General features: G+C 46.5%; 1 protein-coding gene across 7 annotated transcripts in view; it reads right to left on the minus strand.

The window, feature by feature from the left end:
- The window catches only part of LOC126166701 (arfGAP with SH3 domain, ANK repeat and PH domain-containing protein), a 304,337-nt gene extending 291,000 nt beyond the window's left edge, over nt 1–13,337 (minus strand). For all 7 annotated transcript variants that reach the window (XM_049920429.1, XM_049920425.1, XM_049920428.1 and 4 more), the window contains exon 1: nt 13,262–13,337. In XM_049920429.1, the coding sequence (XP_049776386.1) occupies nt 13,262–13,301 (40 nt within the window). In that variant the 5' untranslated portion in view covers nt 13,302–13,337. The remainder of the gene's footprint in view (nt 1–13,261) is intronic.
- Nucleotides 13,338–15,358: the final 2,021 nt, after the last annotated feature.

Consider the following 15,358-nt stretch of genomic DNA (forward strand, 5'->3'; position numbering starts at 1 on the left):
CCACGGTAGCAAACAGTATATTCCAGCAGGATAACGCAAGATCCGACACTGCAGCTGACGCCACAGACGCCTTGAGGAATGCACAGATTCTTGACTGGCTAAGTCACCTTATTTATTACCCCAAGTGGATGTCCGAGATACGATGGGATGACGTATATTTTGATAGCAGCTTCCAGCCAGCAGGCTCCAAAAACTGACGTATCACGGCAAGAAATTCAAGGTGACATTCGGATTTTGCCTACTTCCATGCCACGACAAATACAAGAGCGTATTCGTGCCCGTGGGTGCCACGCCTCACACTGATGACTGGTGATGGCGGGAATCGGCACGCTGGTGTTTTTCGGAACGCTCTCAGTTGTTCGCCCACGGCCAGGCGCTACAGTGGGCAGGTAGGGTGCGGCGCGGCGCGGCCGTGGTGCTGACCTGTCCCAGTGCCAGGGCAGTGCGGGCCTGACCTCTCCATAGACACAGGCACCGCCCACACCTGCCGACTGCGGCCAACCGCTCCACGTCGCTGCCACGCGGCCAGCCTACAGGCAGGCGATCCCCCAGTGCTGCTGCTGCTGTCAGGAAGGAGCGCGCAGGTGTGTGTGTGTGTGTGTGTGTGTGTGTGTGTGTGTGTGTCAGATACCCCGATCTGCGCACAAAAAAGGAGGCGGCCTCGAATTAAAGAGGCTAGTCTTTTCAGTTATCCGATATCTCTAATTAATACTTTCTGGCATCGCCGTTTTATTACAATTACCGCAATCCATCAGTATGCGTAACGTTGCAAGAGACACACTACGCGCTCTTACTGGTGTTGCTCTACGCAGCCGAAACCACTGACGGCGTCAGACATGTCGGTGATGCCGCTTTGACAGTGACGTGCACTAACGCGCCTAATAACCATCTGAATATTACCGCCCGGCCGAATTCGATGAACAGCGGTATAAATTATAATCTCTCACACAATCGCGTGGGAAAGATGTAGCCTTTCCATGAAAACAACGCGACTGTGGCACAGCCCAAAGCATTAATATTTCTTATTATACGTTAGTATCCATAACTAGTAATCCATTGTCTCCCTCTGTAGGTAAATAGATTAATTCCATTACCTACCTTCACTAAGAATCTTTGCATAAGACAAAAAATAGAATTCATAATACAGTACATTAATGTGCACAATCTCGAGTTCATTACAGTAACTAGAGTACGCTGTTTACCAAAATTTGTTAATAGACTGAGGTGATAAACGTCATGGGATAGCGATGTGCGCATATACAGGCTATTCGAAAGTGATGGTCAATATTCAGGGATCTGACACGAATGATCATTCGAAACAAAAAAGTCAAGTAAACATGGGCTGAAAAACGCATACCTTAAGAGCTATGAGACATTCTTGATTTTCAATATTGTGAAGCAAACCTCTTCTACTTCAAGCTCTTTGCGCTCCATATTTTCGGAAGTGGTAGTATGGACCCAAATAAGAAAAAAATGACCAGTAAACATGTGCTCTAAAATGCATACCTTAAATGTTATGAGCACTTGTTCATTAGAAGAGTTCTGTCCAAGGTACCGAAGATTAACAGGTGCTCATAACTGTTATGGGATGCATTTTAGAGCACATGTTTACTGGTGATTTTTTTCTTATTTTGGTCCATACTACCACTTCCCAAAATATGGAAAGCAAAGAGCTTGCAGTGGGAGAGATTTGCTTCACAGTATCGAAGATCAGGAACTGCTCATAGCTCTTAAGATATGCGTTTTAGAGCCCATGTTTTACTTTACTTTTTCGTTTGGAATGATCATTTCTGTTATATCCCTGAATATTGACCACCACTTCTGAAACACACTGTATAGATGAGGATAGTACCGCGTGCACAAGGCCAATGGCGGAGCTGTTATTTGCACTCAAGAGGTTCGTGTGAAATGGCGGCCTATGTGATTAAGGCCGCACTACGGGAATTAAGAGATATTGAACGCGGAGTGGTAGTTGGAGCTAGACGCACGGGACAGTCCATTTCGGAAATCGTTAGGCAATTCAATATTCCGAGAACCACAGTGTCCAGAGTGTGCTGATAATACCAGATTTCAGGCATTCCGTCTCACTACGGACAACGCAGTGGCTAACGGTATTCGCTTAACGACCGAGAACAGAGGCGTTTGCTTTCCTTTCCTCTCTTGTGTTTCTTTGTGCCACTTTTATTTGCCCCACTGTGTACTTGCAAGATGTTCAAATGGCTCTGAGCACTATGGGACTTAACATCAGTCCCCTAGAAGTTAGAACTACTTAAACCTAACAAACCTAAGGACATCACACACATGCATGCCCGAGGCAGGATTCGAACCTGCGATCGTAGCAGTCGCGCGGTTCCGGACTGAAGCGCCTAGAAACGTACGGCCACGGCGGCCGGCTATGTACTTGCAAGAAAACAGATCCAACCGGGTTAGATTTGGTGATTGCCTATTGTAGGAGTTTCCACAGTTGTATAAGGATTTTCACAACGAACAGGTAATTTTCGTAAAACAAGCCAAATGAATGATAATGAGAGCCACAGATGATCACGGGTCCCTTAACTAAGATGCTCAAAAAATATTCCTCAACAACCAGAGAAATTTTGTTGTGGGAGTTAAAGCTGACCACGTACAGAAAGGATAGTGGTTGAACGGCAATGACGGGCGACAGCTAGGCGAGGCGATACGAGTGACAGAAAGTAGGACTGCGCTGCGGTTGACACAGACGCTGTTGTGGCGGGGGGCGGGGGCGTGGTCGCCGCCTGCTGTCTGCTGTCTGCTGCCTGCTGCCGCTGCTGCTGGCACCTCGCCAGCCGAGGCGGCGCCCCCAGAGAAACGCGGCGAGCAGTCTGCTGGGCGGCTAGGCTATTTCAGACGGCAGTATCGCGGCAGGCCGGCCTTTATCACGGCCTGGGGTCCCCGACGGCCAGGAACAAGCGCCGCATTGTGCGGACCGCACAAAGGCTCGCCCGGGGAGGAACCGACAGCTTAAGCGGCCGCACCACGCATCCACACCAATTCACTCTACGCCCCAATTTAGAGGTTCCCTCCACCGCACAGCAATAGCCTGTGCACTTGCGTCGAATACCTAAACTCGCTGCTTTTCGTTTGGAACAGTTCGGCCGAAACAAGTATTACCAACAGCATTTCACAACAGTCTGGTCGAGTTGCTGGCTTTTTAGAACCCATATTACAATGAGGTGACGAAAGTAATGAGATAGCGATATTCGCATCTACAGATTGCGGCAGTATCGCGAACACGAGGGATAAAAGGGCAGTGCATTGGTGGAGCTATCATTTGCACTCAGGTGATTCATGCGAAAAACGTTCCGACGTGATTAGGGCTGCGCGATGGGAATTAACGGACTTTGAACGCGGCTGGTAGTTGGAGCTACATGCATGGGACATTCCATTTCGGAAATCGTTAGGAAATTCAATATTCCGAGATCCACAGCGTCAAGGGTGTGCTGACAATACCATATATCTGGCATTGCGTTTCACCACGGACAACTCAGTGGGCGACGGCCTTCACTTAACGACCGAGAGCACCGGCGTTTGCGTAGATTTGTTAGTGCTAACAATCAAGCAACACTACGTAAAATAACCGTAGAAATCAATGTGGGACATATGACGAACGTATCCGTTGGGATAGTGCGGCGAAATTCGCCGTGAATGGGCTACGGCAGCAGACGACCGATGCCAGTGCCTTCGCTAACAGCGAGACATCACTTTTCCTGAGCTCGTGACCATATCGATTGGACCCCAGACGACTCGAAAACCGTGACCTGGTCAGATGAATCCCGATTTCAAATGGTAAGAGTCTGGTTTGTGGGGCGCTCAACTGCGCGGTTAACAGCGCCCGTACAAATTTCAAATCTTTACACAGTCCAATTTCGCCACTTTCACGAATGATGATGAAATGATGAGGACAACACAAACACCCAGTCCCCGGGCGGAGAAAATCCCCTAACTCGTCCGGGAATCGAACCCGCCACTCCGTTACCCAGAGGCAGCAACGCTATCCCCTAGACCACGAGCTGCAAACGTGGGAGTTGATAGTACGGTTCGAGTGTAGCGCAGACCCTGCGAAGCGATGGACAGAAGTTGACAACAAGGCACTGTACAAGCCGATGGTGGCTCCATAATGGTGAGGATTGTGTTCACGTAGTATGGACTGGGTTGTCTGGTCCAGCTGAACGGATTACTGGCTGGAAATGGTTATGTTGGGCTACTCTGAGACCATTTGAAGCCAATCATGGATGGAATTTTTAAGGATGACAATGCGCCATGCCATCGGGCACAATTGTTCGCGATTGCTTTGAAGAACATTCTGGACGATTCTAGCGAACGGTTTGGCCACTCACATCGCTCGACATGAATCCGATTGAACATTTATGGGACTTAATCTTGGCGTCAGTTCATGCAACAAATCCTGCACCAGTAACACTTTTGCAATTACGGATGGCTACAGATGGGACTTCCGACGACTTGCTGAGTACACGCCACGTCGGGTTGCTGCACTACGCCGTGTAATTGGAGATCCGACACGATATTAGGAGCTTCCCGATGATTTTTGTCACGTCAATGTCAACGATACGAATCCTCAAAGCTGTACGTGAACAACGTGGTCCTGTCGTTAGCGACGTACGCTCGTGGTATCGGTGGAAGTAGGTTCGTGTCCTGCTACATGGTATTTTTTTTGTATTTTCCAATTTGTAACAGATTCTTGTTCTTTGTCATTCATGTAATAGAAGTATGTCCTGCAATATTGAATATTATTTACGTTCCTCTCTCAGGAATAAATTTCTTCTACTTCATGACTTCAGTGTGATTAAAAAACGAAAGATGGAAGTCCTGCAAGTGAATTCACCACCAGTGATATCTGTATTGTAGCTTCTTATGAATACTTCCCTGTTTATTAGCACTGTGTCGCGATTTCCGACGGTGTATGGTTCGATCACCCATTCTAACCTCTTTGATGGTGCATTTTGTTTACCTATTACTCTTGCAGCCTTTCTTCAATTCCAACTTCACGGGAGCGATGTACAAGGAACGACAGACAAACAAATTTCTCCTTGAAAACCAATTTTTTGAATTATTTGCTCCGTAAGTTTTCGCAGTACACAGAGAGCCAATTTTTGTCCTGCAGTTTCTGGGACATGTCTTCGACACTCCAATTATATCTTTTTCTGTTGGATAATGCCCTTCTTAGAACGGCATGGGCGTACGCTTATTGTCTTCAATTCACTCAGTTTGCAGCTTAAGCATATCATCGTGAACTGTTATCGTAACAACAATTTGATGCTAGACTCTACTTTCTGCTTACGTTTATTTATTCCGATTAGTGCTACGTAATCTGCGTGGTTTATCAGTTTTTCCTAGAAAATACTTTTCGCTACCGTATTCGTCGAGACAACTATTCATTACATTGAATGCTACAAATTACAAAAAAGTTTCCCATGAATCTTTACAACACGTGAATGTTGCAGAATCAGAAGCCAGCAACAATGAAGTATTTAAAATATGGACCAAGTTTTATTTCCCTCCTCTTTTTCACAAAAATAGTTGCAGTAACAAAATAAATTATCCCGTGAATGATCTGCTGACAAATTGTTCCCGCAAAGTTCCTTATGTAAACACTCTGCTTTCGTCATGTCTGTCACAGTACACGCAGAACACCGCTGGATTGAACACACCCTCATCTGAAACGAAGCAATCCTACTGAACTCGCTACCCTGAAATGGGATTGGTTGTTCTTGTTTCGGACCCAGATATTCCTAGTAAACACGCTACCCTCTCCTCGCTGCTGCAGCTTGCAAGGAAACGAAGACAAGTCTACACCAGTGCATGAAAGTGCTTACGATGTTACGCAAATACCGCCGATAGAAGCCGAAGAGTTGTCAGTGACACATGGGCTGTCAAGCTGTGCACTTAAGAACTCCCACAATACGTTGACAAAACGATTTCGCGAAGAAAGGAGCCAGTATATGGAAACGTGGTGCGAAAAATATGGGAGCTTTTAATTGAACATCATCAAATAAAGCCATGTTTTTGACTTCAGAAGCAAAAATTATCTTATCAGGAATAAACACAGGAAGACTCTTAAGGAAATGCAACTCACCCACGCAGGAAGTGACTTATAAGGCGCTTGTTCCACCGATATTTGAGTACTCTCCAGCTATCTGGGGTCCGTAACAGGAAGGACTGACAGGAGAGGTAAATAAGATCCATCGAATAGCGGCGCGTTTCGTTACAGGATCTTTCAGCCGGCGCGAGAGCGTTAAGGAGATGCTCAAAAAAGTCCGTTGGCAGACGTTACAACAGAGGCGTTGTGGATCGTGGAGAAGTTTACTATTGAAATCTCGAGAGAACACTTCCCGGGAAGAGTCGGACAACATATTACTTCACTCCATACACGCGCCGCGTAATGACCACGAAAGGAAATTCGAGATATTAGAGCCAACACAGAGGCTTACCGACAATCATTCTTCCCACGATTAGCGAGTGGAACAGGTTTGGAGGGCTCAGTTAGTGGTATAAAAGTACCCTCCGCCACACACCATTAAGAGGCTTGCGGAGCATGATTTGGATGTAGATTAACAAAATCCTCCAAATAGCTTTAATGTGTTGCACAGCACTTACTTATGTAGAACTCCTAATATTTACTGCTGCTGCATAAAACACAACCTCTTGTCTCGTAACAACAAAGACAAAAGGAACTGTTTATGATTGTTTCTAGCGCTCACTCTTTCACATGACTCCAAAACCACTCACTAGATTAAAACACCAACCAGGAAACATCGTTTATTCCTAAGTTCACTATCCTTCAGGTACAATACTTTCCGGTGCAGGTTTTTGACTGACTTTGATCCACGTTTGACATGGAATCTTACAGTGGCGGAAAACGTCTAGGAAAAATAAATTACTTTTCCTTCCAAATTACACTCGCCTATGCTTATTTAACTTTGAAGCGAATATTCGGCTTCTAAAAAGACGTTATTTTCGAAGAACTGTGACGCTCCTTCTCTCCTGACGTCTGCTCATCATTTTTTTCCTCCCGTAATGACTGGCCTCTTCTCTTCGTGTTGCCCACTGTAACGGCGCATAATGAAGCGGCCGCAGAGAAAATAAGAACTGCTCTTTTCCTTTTACCGCTTTACGCCAGGACAGCACGTTCTCTGTGAGTGCAGGGCTGATGTGTGCTTTGTGGCGATCTAACCAAGCGTGACTTCTCCCGTTCGCCTTAGCGCACGCTTTGTCGCACTTTAAGGAACGTTTAAATGTGCGTTACAGTCGGCTCAGTGGCGGTGAAGGTAACTACTAAACCGAGCCGAGCCTACGATGTACCTCTGATGCGTCGCCTGTTTGCATGCATCCGTCTTCTAGGTTTCTAGGTTTTTTTCCTCTGGTAAAGCGTGTGGTGCGCGCAGTACAACTGGTGACGTTTTATCACTCAACAGAGTGAAAAACATTATGGCGAAGCATCACAATCTGGGTCTGTTGATCAGTCCATAAGACTCTTATCATTTGCCATAGTCTCCATTTCATAATTTACCTTTCAGTATCAACGTTGCGTCACTGACGAGATAAGACTCAACATACTGCGCCCGTATTACGTTAAACAACGATAATAAACGATATATAGATATTGTGATCGGTAATGGTGGAATTCAATATGGTGTTGGCCAACCCTTAGCCTTGATGACAGCTTCCACTCTCGCAGGCATACGTTGAATCAGGTTCTGAAAAGTTTCTTGGGGAATCGCAGCCCATTCTTCACGGAGTGCTGCGTTGAGAACAGGTATCGATGTCGGTAGGTGAGGCCTGGCACGAAGTCGGCCTTCCAAAACATCTCCAAGGTGTTCTATAAGGTTCAGGTCAAAACTCTGTGCAGGCCAGTCCATTACAGGGATCTTATTGCCGTGTAACCACTTTGTCACAGGCCGTGCATTATGAACGGGTGCTCGATCGTGTTGAAAGATGCAATCGCCATTCCCGAATTGCTCTTTAACAGTGGGAAGCAAGACGGTGCTAAAAACATCAATGTAAACCTGTGCTGTGATAGTGCCACGCAAAACAACAAGGGGTGACAGGCCCCTCCATCAAAAACACGACCACACCATAACACCACCGCCTCCGAATTTTACTGTTGGCACTACACACGCTGGCAGATGACGTTCACCAGGCATTCGCCATACCCACGCACTGCCATCGGATCGCCACATTGTGTACACTGATTCGTCACTTCAGACAACGTTTTTCGGCTGTTCAGTCGTCCAACGTTTAAGCTCCTTACACCAAGTGAGGCGTCGTTTGGCATTTACCGCGTGATATGTGGCTCATGAGCAGTTGCTCGACCATGAAACTCGAGTTTTCGCACCTCCCGCCTAACTGTCATAGTTCTTGCAGTGGATCCCGATGCAGTTTGGAATTCCTGTGTGATGGTCTGGATAGATGTCTGCCTATTTCACACTACGACCCTCTGCAATTGTCGGCGGCCTCTGTCAGTCAACAGACGAGGTCGGCCTGTACGCTTTTGTGCTGTACGTGCACCCTGACGTTTCCACTTTACTATCACATCGGGAACAGTTGCCCGACGGATGTTTACGAGTGTGGAAATCTCGCGTACAGACGTATGACACAAGTGACACCCAATCACCTGACCACGGACGAAGTCCGTGAGTCCGCGGAGCGCCACACTCTGCTCTCTCACGATGTCGAATGACTACTGAGGTCGCTGATGTGGAATACCTGGCAGCACAATGTACCTAATACGAAAAACGAATGGTTTTCGGGGTGTCCGTATACTTTTGTCCACACACACACACACACACACACACACACACACACACACACACACACACACACACATATATACACTCCTGGAAATTGAAATAAGAACACCATGAATTCATTGTCCCAGGAAGGGGAAACTTTATTGACACATTCCTGGGGTCAGATACATCACATGATCACACTGACAGAACCACAGGCACATAGACACAGGCAACAGAGCATGCACAATGTCGGCACTAGTACAGTGTATATCCACCTTTCGCAGCAATGCAGGCTGCTATTCTCCCATGGAGACGATCGTAGAGATGCTGGATGTAGTCCTGTGGAACGGCTTGCCATGCCATTTCCACCTGGCGCCTCAGTTGGACCAGCGTTCGTGCTGGACGTGCAGACCGCGTGAGACGACGCTTCATCCAGTCCCAAACATGCTCAATGGGGGACAGATCCGGAGATCTTGCTGGCCAGGGTAGTTGACTTACACCTTCTAGAGCACGTTGGGTGGCACGGGATACATGCGGACGTGCATTGTCCTGTTGGAACAGCAAGTTCCCTTGCCGGTCTAGGAATGGTAGAACGATGGGTTCGATGACGGTTTGGATGTACCGTGCACTATTCAGTGTCCCCTCGACGATCACCAGTGGTGTACGGCCAGTGTAGGAGATCGCTCCCCACACCATGATGCCGGGTGTTGGCCCTGTGTGCCTCGGTCGTATGCAGTCCTGATTGTGGCGCTCACCTTCACGGCGCCAAACACGCATACGACCATCATTGGCACCAAGGCAGAAGCGACTCTCGTCGCTGAAGACGACACGTCTCCATTCGTCCCTCCATTCACGCCTGTCGCGACACCACTGGAGGCGGGCTGCACGATGTTGGGGCGTGAGCGGAAGACGGCCTAACGGTGTGCGGGACCGTAGCCCAGCTTCATGGAGACGGTTGCGAATGGTCCTCGCCGATACCCCAGGAGCAACAGTGTCCCTAATTTGCTGGGAAGTGGCGGTGCGGTCCCCTACGGCACTGCGTAGGATCCTACGGTCTTGGCGTGCATCCGTGCGTCGATGCGGTCCGGTCCCAGGTCGACGGGCACGTGCACCTTCCGCCGACCACTGGCGACAACATCGATGTACTGTGGAGACCTCACGCCCCACGTCTTCAGCAATTCGGCGGTACGTCCACCCGGCCTCCCGCATGCCCACTATACGCCCTCGCTCAAAGTCCGCCAACTGCACATACGGTTCACGTCCACGCTGTCGCGGCATGCTACCAGTGTTAAAGACTGCGATGTAGCTCCGTATGCCACGGCAAACTGGCTGACACTGACGGCGGCGGTGCACAAATGCTGCGCAGCTAGCGCCATTCGACGGCCAACACCGCGGTTCCTGGTGTGTCCGCTGTGCCGTGCGTGTGATCATTGCTTGTACAACCCTCTCGCAGTGTCCAGAGCAAGTATGGTGGGTCTGACACACCGGTGTCAATGTGTTCTTTTTTCCATTTCCAGGAGTGTATATATGAAAGTGTGTGTGTGTGTGTGTGTGTGTGTGTGTGTGTGTGTGTCGCTCAGAAACTCCTGGAGTACTTTTCACCAAAGATATATAGCTTAGTGCCAGAATAGAACGTAGGAGAACACAAGGTTAACTCACCTATCTGTACGGGTGAGCGCGGAAATGCCTTAACACGTAAGCGCAACTCTGGAACGCCTGTACCAACTTGTAGGAGCCCTCTCCCACACACGTGTCAATTACGGAATTAAAGTACATTCCCATTTATTGTTGTTTACTTATTCCGTTTATTTAGCATCGTTACATCCAGATGAGATGTATCTGTAATAACGCGCAGCAATGTGGTGGCTGCAGATAACACCGTTCACGCTTCGCACGCGCACAGATGCCGACTCGCTTTCCCGCCTCTCCGCTCGTCGCATGTACCAAGAGCGTGAACATGAAATGGCAGAGGCCACAGTACTAATTCTTAGAGTGCTAGAGTCAATATAATGGTGCTCGGTGTAATTTTTGCTTTAAAGAATGTTCGTGTTACAAATTGCTACGTGAAAATAAACAAAGAAATTTATTAGTTAAAGTGCTGATCGCTATCACTCGTACCCTAACACATTGTGACTGGTGCCCATCCTGTCACCTGACGTCATGGGTTCCTGTAAAACTTGGACTACAGTACATCGATTAAATGTCGTTACCAACTGCTACCGTGAGGAAGGAACAACAAAAGAGTAGTGGCAGCTTACCGACCTCAATCAGACTTGGTGTGTGTTGTATGTAGCGTATCAAAACTATGTATACAAGTTTTTACTGTGTCTGGATTGAAGAACACAAGCGCTTTCCCCCAGGTATTGACGCTAGTGATGTATAGTCGTGAACAATTTTCAAAATCGCTACGCGACAACTTTTAACCCCTAAAAGTAGGGAGGGATTAGGAAGGGGTGTCACAGGAAATTTAACTAAGGAATGAGAGAAGCGGCCAGTGTGAAGACCGAACGTTTTCAGAGCCATCACTGGAAAAAGCTATGTGGTGTCTTGGTCAGTCGACAGCTTGGCCTGTCTCACTGTCTGTATTGTCAGTCATATTCCGAATGTTGTGGTGGCTGAATGGTTAGTTCGACTTGAATAAGGCAGCTGACCACGTATTGGCTGAAAAGGGCAGAAACAGATAATTTCTTTATTTCTCGAAGAAAGCGATTCAGACAGCTTTCTTCGGCAGTAACAGCACGTTCCAGCAGGCTTAGAGCGGCCCCATAGCAGCAGTCCATTGCTGATGTAGCTTTGAAGTAATGCGTAGTCGGCTGTTAATCGATACCGTTCTGTTACAATGTTTCTTTAGTTCCTTCGGAAGGTAGAGGAATCGTGAAAGCGCGACGCATACATGCACAACGTGCTCTTTCCAGGTTTATGACATGTCGATAAAAATTCCCAGAAGCTTCTCTCAGCCTTGTAATGAAACTGGTCTGGCTACATCTTGTTCTACTTACCAAGTGTTATTTCCGATAGAAGATTTTGTAGCATGCAATTTGCGATACCCTTTTTTTAATTGTCATAAATTTTGTAAATATTTCTTATAAAACATTTTCTTGATTTTTTTTTATGAATGTAAATGTCAGAGAGGAATGTAAGCACGGAGAAATTTAATAATCTTTGACCAATGTGTTGTTATCTATGTATTTAACCATCTGTGGAGTATCAGTGGATAAACTAAGTGTGTTGCTGCGGAGTAGTTTGCCGAGAGAAGTGTCTATGACCGCGTGTGGTCAAAGTTGGGCGAATGTTGCACAATATGTCAAATTGACAATGCTCAGAAGTATCTTTTTATAGTTGTGGACGACAAAGAAAATGTGTTATTTAAAATCTGTGAAATGATGTCGAGAATAAATCAGGAAAGTTGAAACTGAAACATTTTTAATTTTTTTGATTAGAGTTGATACAAGAAGATCAAACCCGTGAACTCCTGCAAATCCAAATTTTTTGTAGACATTCTGCAGGAAAGCGAGAAAGAAGACCCCTAGACATGCACCACAAAAAATGACGAAAAAGAATTTTATCAGGTAAGTAACAATTATTTTGATCAATCACCAATTCTGAACTTTCCACCTGTTTGCTCAGTGTGCTGTTACGAAGGACGGAGTGTACGTCCTGAATATCAGCAGAGACAGAAGTTAAATAATTAATTTGAATCAGTAATTATGGGTTGGGTGTCACAGCAGACATACATCGCTGTCATATGTAATGTACTCTATTTTAATGCAGATTTCCCCCCCCCCCCCCCTCCCGGCTTCCCACAAAAAGGCTCTGAAATCTGAATGAATTTCTCAATCCTTAATAAAATTAAAATCAATAAACTTTATTTTTGCTAAGTTGGCACGTTTGCCTTACTGTGTGATAGCGAAACTAATACCACGGCGGTATTAATGCGATTAAGAAGAGATGAGGCAGCTGCCTGTGAGTGCATTCTTCACGGGTTACGATCTGTCAGGATTTGGCAGAGAGGTTACCACGTGCAGACAGTCTCGGAGTTCTGGGAAAGAATGTGGGAGCATCTGGCTGTGGATTTGTGGAAGGAGGCGACCCCGTGAAACAAAGAGCGTTCCCAGCGGCTTCGCTGCGTCATGCGGCTGGGTCACGCGAGCTCAGAAATGTACGCGGGCGTCCCAGTACGTCTGCAGTACGCAAGTGAAGTGGGTAAATTAAAGCCCTACGCCAGCTGCTGCTGAGAGCACTTGGAGCAACGGCCGCTCCCAGTCGCCTCGTTAGCGATGTACAGTACGTTACAATCACAGCGTTCAGCAACCCACCGGAGGGAGAAACCTACTTCTCCGACTGGTGTCAGCTGCAAAGCTCGAAGAAGTAATGGCTCGTAGAGCGCATGAAAACCACTTGTCACACTTTGTGTACGTAAATTCAAACAGAAAAATGGGCAAATTTAAATGCATTAACTTTACGACAGCGTGTTAGGCCATTGTACTTACAGTTGCCGGAGTTGTGTATCGCCTTGATCGCTTTCTTCATCTTCGTCAGGCCATCGCGGTCAAAGTCCAGCGTCTGAAACAGAAAATTTGAAATCAGTACAACTGTGGTCGCAACTACACTATAAGGTGCGTTGCTCGAGCCCTTTGTCTTTTTACTACACTAGGTTTCAGTGCAGCAGCAGCAATAGCCGAAACAATACGGAAAATTAGCATAATACAGTAAGGCACTTATAAAGCGCTAGCTGTACCTGGTCATGCAAATGCTCTGGCTCACTGTGGTTAAATGGAAAAGAAAAGAAAGAGAAAGCACTTTTTCTGACCATTTCCTCCTCCCTCTTTCTCTTTGTCCATCTCATCCTCCTGCCCCCTATCTCTCTGGCCATCTCTTCCGTTCTTTTTTTTCATGTCCATTTTCTCTCACCCCTCTATCCATCTGCTCTTCCCCCTCTCTGACCTTGAACCTTGTTTTGTTTATTACTATTGCTAATTCAGATTTTGATGGGGCATTCTAATCATAAGCGTATAAGTCGTAAATTCAACTTCCCTATTTGCTAACAATAAAATAAATCGGTCAAGTACTTTCTGAGATCTTTGGTAACCCCGTAGACACAGATTACATCACCGCAATTTATGTTGGCAGCGTCAAGTCTTAATTACATTAGCTTTACAGTTTTTGCCACCTACAACCAACCACATCCACCCACCGCTACCAAAACACTATTGTCCACAATACAGGGTGCTTGTAAATGAATATCGGGGTTTTAACGCTTTATAATATTTCTTATATTAATCTTACAGTTATAAATGATATGTCAAATGAAAGAGCAACTCAAACAGTTTTACAAGAACGTCATAAATGTTCAATGTGAGCAACATTTGTCACACGGCACACATCAAGTCTATAGCCGAGTTCTTCCCAAACGTTGATAAGTGTGTCTTCAGTGACTGTAGCAACAGCTCCTTCAATTCGGTTTCTTAATTCAGGGAGGTCTGCTGGTAGCGGAGGCCCGTACACACGATCATTGATGAAGCCCCAAAGGGAAAAAATCGCATGGCGTTAGGTAGGGGGAACGTGGAGGCCATGCAAAGCAAGCCCTGTCATTGGGCCCCTTGCACCCTATCCAGTACTTGGGACTTGATGTGTGCCGTGTGACAAATGGTGCTCACATTGAACACTTATAACGTTCTTGGTAAAACTGTTTTGAGCTGCTCTTTCATTTGGCATGTCATTTATAACTGTGAGTTTAATATAATAAATATTATAAAGCGTTAAAACCCCGATATTCATTTATAAACACCCTGTACGAGACTTAAGGCTATTCGCATGCACAAAAGCCATTGCTCTGCAGTGAATAGTTGTGGCTACAAAGTGAAATATACGGACACACGTCCCACTTCAGTCGAAGAGCACCACAATAAGGCAGATGTTACCTTCATATAACTATGTAATAGAGTTACTGCTTTTTATGTTTGGTCAGATTCCACTATCAGACCAAATCAGAGTCCCAGGACAGTGCGATAGGGCTGCCCTTCTTCTTTACACACGTACACCAATTGACAGATACGCTGATCAGCGAGGTTCTACTGTACGGGTTAGCGTCGTCTATGGCTCTGAGCTCTATGGGACTTAACAGCTGTGGTCATCAGTACCCTAGAACTTATAACTACTTAAACCTAACTGCCCAAGGCAGGATTCGAACCTGCGACCGTAGCGGTCGCGCGGTTCCGACTGTAGCGCCTAGAATCGCTCGGCCACTCCGGCCGGCGTATAACCATGGCTCGTCGAATATGTAGCAGAACTGGTCCTTTGGTATTCACTGGCTAATTAGCGGCTGAAACCCAAGCTTACTCTCGGCGTTGTTACCAAACACGTGGCTACCGTAGCTCTCTCTTCCAGGGTCAGCGTCTAATGTCGCTAACAATTCTGCGAGCAGCTTTTAAGACTTTGTTTGATTCGATTTGTTTGACATGCCCAACATTTAGCTTTTGCTACAGAAGAAAAGAAGTTCATTGTCTACTGTCTTTATAAGGGATTTCAACGCTTTTGATGAGTTATCGGAACTAATTTGCTGATACAACACAAACGGAGGGCAGAAT

Source organism: Schistocerca cancellata, chromosome 1 (assembly GCF_023864275.1).
Source record: "Schistocerca cancellata isolate TAMUIC-IGC-003103 chromosome 1, iqSchCanc2.1, whole genome shotgun sequence".
Classification (NCBI taxonomy): Eukaryota; Metazoa; Arthropoda; class Insecta; order Orthoptera; family Acrididae; genus Schistocerca; species Schistocerca cancellata.